General features: G+C 33.5%; 1 protein-coding gene across 1 annotated transcript in view; it reads left to right on the top strand.

Annotated features, from left to right (window-relative positions):
• The first annotated feature begins 2073 nt into the window (after nucleotides 1–2073).
• Nucleotides 2074–6374, top strand: part of DNAJB4 (DnaJ heat shock protein family (Hsp40) member B4) — a 13704-nt gene continuing 9403 nt past the window's right edge. Inside the window, exon 1 of the mRNA XM_003784215.3 lies at nucleotides 2074–2576. Coding sequence (XP_003784263.1) covers nucleotides 2366–2576 — 211 coding nt within the window. The 5' untranslated portion in view covers nucleotides 2074–2365. The remainder of the gene's footprint in view (nucleotides 2577–6374) is intronic.

Here is a 6374-nt window from a genome sequence, read left to right as displayed (position 1 = left end):
GCAACACAATGAGACTCTGTCTCTTAAAAAAACCCCAAAAACCCAAAACAACAAAAACCTAAAAATAATAATAATTGTTGTTTCAGATATTTACAATGCTTTACAAAGCCAAACCTAGCCAGATTGTTTTATTATCTAATAGTATTAATCAAAATTATATTTGCTTTCTTATTAAGCTGAAATGTCCAAGTTGAGGTGAATTTATGCCTTTCAGCTTCACTACTGTGATTCTTTTGTGTGTGCGTGATAGTTGAAGAAATGTACAAATCCTTTTTTAACCTTCTTGACGTCTAGAGAGCCAGATTCTTTCTATCAGTTAATATATAAAGCAATTTCTCACAAATGTGAAAGACCTAGTCTTCAGGTTTTAAAATCATTTAATATGTCAAATTCTGATAATACTTCTGGCTCTCTGAAAATGATTGCAGCAAAAGTGTCTATTTTTTTCTCCCAACATTACCTACCAGAACAGTTTCAGGTTTTTTATAGATAGTAATATCAGTGTTCTTTGAGTAATGAATATTTAAAGAAACTCCCTTAGAAATTAATTTTATAATGGGTTATTATGTTTTTACTATACTTGATGCTGATCTTTGTACTGGATTCCAACATGGCAATGTACTTTTCAAAAGCAAGGCCTTAAGTTGACTTTCGATATTAGCATTTTTTCAGTAAGTTTTTTTGGATTTGAAAGTATCTTTTGACATTGAGTATTCCTTGGTGGTACTGCAAGAAATTTCTAAATAACTGGCAAACCTTGTAACTGTAGGTAGGCTAGATAGATGTTATAAATGTCTGATGTCAATGTGTTAAAAAAAGTAGAGCATTTTGAGGAGCAGGAAGTCACAGCTGTCAAGGTGCACAAAGATGAACATTCATAAGAATTGCCGAGTCATCACTGTTTGGCATCAGAGTAGGTGTTCTCATTTCTTTAAAGGTTGACGTGTGATCGTCACCTTTCATTATATTCTAAACATATATGTACATTTTCTTTTCCCCATAAAGTTTTTTTTTTTAATTTATAGACTCTTAAGTCAATGTAATATTTCACAATAAGATGTGTGCAATTCTTTTGTTGTTTTCTTAATAATCCATCTTTTCAATATTAGGATGAGAACATTTCTGAAAAGATAAGGAAACTGTATAGGAGATAAAAGATGAGTTAGATGCAATTGAAAATGTCTCCTAAATATCCAATGCATATTATATGAAAAAAGCAGGCATCAAAAGGATATAAATACCATAATCAAAATTTTGTTAATAAAAAAGTTACAGAAATAACCATAAATATTCACAGAGTAAAGGATTAGAAATAAATACACTAGCATTTAATAGGGATTACCTAAAATAGAATGATAGGAAAATTTTTATTTTTTTCTTCCCATATTTTTCAAAAATCTTTGATAATGAATATATACATATAATTAGGGGAATGTGTTTATAAAAGAAAAAAATGTTTCTTAAGTAACTAAATTGAGATATTAAGCTTTCCTAGATAAATACTATATATTGGTTTGCTAAAACTGTTAACTCTTGTATGCCTCAAAACAGCTAGTTAAAACCGTTAGCTAAAATCATATTTAAGTCCTCATTTTAACATATTGCTTTTGAATTTTGTGATAAATACCGTTTTTACAATGTTGTTATATTGACTTCCTGGCATTTCTGATTGGTAGTTCCATTTTGAATTTTGAAAATGACATAAATGATTTTAAAATTTTAATTTAAATAACCCACATTTTAGTATTGTATATTTTACAGATGAATAACTTGAAATTAAAATGCCTAAATTAAATCCAAGGGTACTTTTATTTGTATAATAACTTTAATTTCTTTGAACATAGGATGTTTAATAGCTATAATTATTTTTATTGCTTTTTCACTTAGAATGCAGTAAATAAACATGTAGTTATGACATTTTTGTGTTGAAATACTGGTTTGTTAATCCACTTGGCCTCTTAACTAGGAAATAAAAACGGTAGAGCCAGAAGGAAAATGAATAGTTAATTGTGGAGGAGGAGAAAACACAGCTCAGTACTTTGACTAGAGGCAGCTGGGAAAGTGACGTCCTGTGTAGCATTTGCTGTTCTAGAAAGTACAGACACGTAGTGAAAATGGGAGGATCTAGAAGGAGGCCGTCTCCTGTGTAGTGTATATTTATCTGTAAGTGAGCTGTTTGGGAAGGAATTAAATACAGGGACGCTGTCTGCTCACTGCGTTGAGACAGCTAGCCGAATTGCTGATTTGCTTTAACTTTTAAAATACCCAGCTTGGTTTATTATTCTGAGAATTGGTGTATTGCTAAGACTGGGGACGCTGTTTTCTTTTACAAAGGGAAATCTAAGTTCATTTCAAGAAATTCGAAATGGGGAAAGACTATTATCACATTTTGGGAATTGAAAAAGGAGCTTCAGATGAAGATATTAAAAAGGCTTACCGAAAACAAGCCCTCAAATTTCATCCGGACAAGAACAAATCTCCTCAGGCAGAGGAAAAATTTAAAGAGGTCGCAGAAGCTTATGAAGTATTGAGTGATCCTAAAAAGAGAGAAATATATGACCAGTTTGGGGAAGAAGGTAAGTATTTTGCGTGTATCTTTCTGTCTCTTTGGCTCTGTCCCTCTCTCTCCCGATCCTTTTTGTTTTTCTTCTTTCAGCCTTCTGGTTATGCTTAAATTGGGTCTTCAAACATATCAGAAGTAAAAAGACCAATAATGGATAAAAACAAGATTTCATTCCTGATCATGTGAATGAGTATTGCATAGCTATGAATGAAATGTCCTTGTTTGCTTTTTAAAAAAATGTAGCGTTTTGTAGTTTCCCTATTTTACTATTAGACTTAGGATATCAATGTTGTATAATGTATTTTAAAAGAAACCTTAAATTCCTATACTTATTAATGACTATGTCAAAAGTCTTATGCAACCTGTTTTCTTTTTTAATGACTTTCTTGCCAGAACCAATAGTCTTCAGTTGTTTAAAATCTTAAGATTGACAGTTGAGATTCTGGAAGTTTATCTTTTAGTCACAAAAACAAAAAGAAGTTTTTTTGCCTTTTTTATAGCTAGGGTAGTTTAGACCGTTGAGACAGAGTTGTCTCTTTCAGAAGCAGAAGGCACAGGCATTTAGCTTCTAGTTGTTTTGGCATTCTGCCTGGAGAGGAAAGAATTTTCCTGATGTCATAAAATACCAGAACAAGTTTTTAGCTTAATTGTAAACAGAAATTTTGTGCCAAGAAAATGAGATCTCGGAAATATAATTTTTGACCTAAAATGGCCACCCAGTTAGAATAATTACTGACTTACCTTTAGGTAACAGTATTTCTTTTGAAATTTTACTGTCTTGGTGAGGAAAGTATGACAACTTCCCTTTTTCTCCCTGCCATACTTTTGTTTCTTGCATTGTGAGATTAGAAACTAATGAACACAGAAAATAGGGGGTAATAAGATTATCCTTTTATCATTCTGGATCGTGAGTCAGGTTTGTTGATTACCTTCAGATAAATGTGGCTGTAAAGTAAGACTTTTACTGATTAATAACAACAAAAAAATTAAAAAAAAACTTTTGTTAAAAAAATCACAGGTTCTGGGATTTTCAGCCTTAAAATTGTTACTTTATTATTAGTTTTTCTCCTGAAATGTTGTCTTTTAAATCATTATAGCTTTGAAAACTTTTTTGCTTCCTTTCTGGCATTTAACATCCAATTTTTCTATTTAGAGACATATCTTTAAGATACAATCAAGCAATGACTGTTCGTTTTGAATTAACCAAATTCACTGTAGACAAGCATGCTGATTATACATAGAGGGTGTTTTGTTTTGTTTTGTTTTTGGTCTGTGAGTTGCCAAAAAGTGAAGCTCATGCTGCTAGTTTTGGTGTGGTGAGGACTTACAGTATCAGGTTCTTACAAGTACGTATTGAAAAAGGCAAATAATGACCAATTAGATCGTGCTTGTTCCCTCTGGCCATACTACTCAAAATGGCCTAATTTGGCTCATCTAAAAAGCTAAGCAGGATTCTGAGATACTACCGATAATACACTACTGTTCTGAAAGAAGACTGACTTTGTAATTTTGAAAAGAGATCCACAACATGGAAGAATACTATAAATTCCTATGAAAAGTGGGTGTCCCCTGCTTTATATTAAATCTAAGATATTTGGCCACATCATACTGATAGCTCAAATTTGTCTATGGCTAAGCTATTGGATTTATTAAGGATATTTGTCTTCAGAATTTCAAAGTCACCTATATGATACGTTTTTCTTGATTTAACGTTACCTCTGAATAGTGCTTCTCTTGAGTGATTTTTCTTATTTGGTTTTTACTAATTACCAGTAAGTGCATTTTTTAAAAAAACTAAATCATGATTATCTGTATACTCTGAATCTTTTTTTTATTCTTGACTCAGATAATTGGTATTGGGAGGAAAGAGTGCGGAGAAAATAAGTTTTTTAAAAAGTTGAACTATATTGTTCAGAAATATCATTCTCTAGTTGTAGGTTCCTTGAAAATACAGTTGAATGAAAGTTACTTGAGTTATTATTATTTTAGTGAACTGGTCTTGCTATTTCCTAGGCTGGAGTGCAATGGCATGGTTATAGCCTCCAACTCCTGGCCTCAAGGGATCTTCCTGCCTCAGCCTCCTGCTGGGAATACAGACACCTACCACCATGCTAATTTTTTTTTTTTTTTTGCAGTTTTTGGCCAGGGCTGGGTTTTGAACTGGCCACCTCCAGCATATGGGGCAGGCACCCTACTCCTTTGAGCCACAGGCACCACCCACCACCATGCTAATTTTTAAAGTTTTTTGTAGAGACAGTGTCTCTGGCTATGTTGCCCAGTCTGGTCTTAAACTCTTGGGCTCAAGCATGCCTCCTGCCTTAGCCTCCCAAAGTGCTGGGATTACAGGAGTGAGCCACTACACCAGATACTGTTTGAATTATTTTTTTAGAATTACTCTTCCTTCAAAGATAATTAGGATTCTTATTTGCTCTTTATTGAGGCTATCTCATTAATTTCTTTTAAAAATCCTTTTGAGACACACTGTGAAATTGGGAGAAAACATTTTTTTCTCCTTGTCTTTCTTTGATCTCTTTGTGCTTGTAGGCCTGGTTCCATGGCTTTCTCCATTAGTAATAAAACACTGAATTTTAGGACTGTGGAAACACTACAAATTTACCTGCTATCCTTTTTTCCCCATACTACACTCTTGAGACTTGAAGCTGGGACAGTGGAAATAAGAACCCTAAACTGAGAAATGTATGAGTTGAATATATTAAATTTATTTACTTAGGAATCAGAGAACCAGTGAGCCAGTCTATTCTTGTCCTAAAAATTTCTAATGTTCACAATGTAAAATGCTCTGTTTAAGAAACACTTGAATACAAATGCAATCAGTGTAACCTAATTCTTTGTACCCTCAATGAATCCCAGCCAATTAATTAATATATATATCTCTGTTATATACATATACATATATGAAACACTTGGATAGTGGGTGAAGTAGTACGCGCCCGTAGTCCCAGCTACTCAGAGAGACTTGGGCCCAGGAGTTGGCGTTCAGCCTTGGGCAACATACTGAGACCCTGTCTCTAAAAAAAACAAATAAACCCAGTTGGATAAAAACAGAGCTGTCTTAAATTTACCATATGACCTGGGAGCAGTTCTACTCCTAGGAATCTATCTATAAAAGAGAAACAGAAATATATGCCCACACAAAGACACATAACCTGAATGCTCATATCAACATTGTTTGTAATGGTCCCAAATGGGAAACTCTATTTTTAGATAGTATTTTTATCATTAATTAGTGAACTGATAAACCAAATGTGGTATGCACATTCAATGGGGAACTATTTAGCTATTAAAAGGGCCAATTTAATGAGACATGCTACAGCCATGAATGAACCTCAAAAACTGCTAAATGAAAGAAGCCAGATGTGAAAAAATACCTATGGTATGATTCATTCTGTTTACTTGAATGTCTGGGAAAGGCAAATTTATAGAGAAAGAAAGCAGATCTTTCTTGCTTAGGACTGAGGGTAGGAGTGGAGATTAATTATAAGTAGGAACTAGAGAACTCTTTGGAATAATGGAGATATTTTATAACTGGATTGTGGTAATGGTAGCCATTGAATTGTATAGTTACACTGATTCAATTTTATGGTATATAATCTATTTAAAAAATAAATTTTCTCCATAGTTGAATCATTTGGAAAAAAAAAAAAAAACAGGTTTGGTGCCTGTAGCACAGTGGTTACCGTGCCAGCCACTGGTGGGTTCCAACCTCTTGGAAGGCTGAGCCAAGAGAATTGCCTAAGCCCAAGAGCTAGAGGTTGCTGTGAGCTGTGATGCCACGGCATTCTATCAAGGG

This window comes from Otolemur garnettii, unplaced genomic scaffold (assembly GCF_000181295.1).
Source record: "Otolemur garnettii isolate 467f Iridium unplaced genomic scaffold, OtoGar3 scaffold00010, whole genome shotgun sequence".
NCBI classification, from domain to species: Eukaryota; Metazoa; Chordata; class Mammalia; order Primates; family Galagidae; genus Otolemur; species Otolemur garnettii.
Note: the sequence above shows the minus strand (reverse complement) of the source record. Positions and strands in the feature narration are given on the sequence as shown.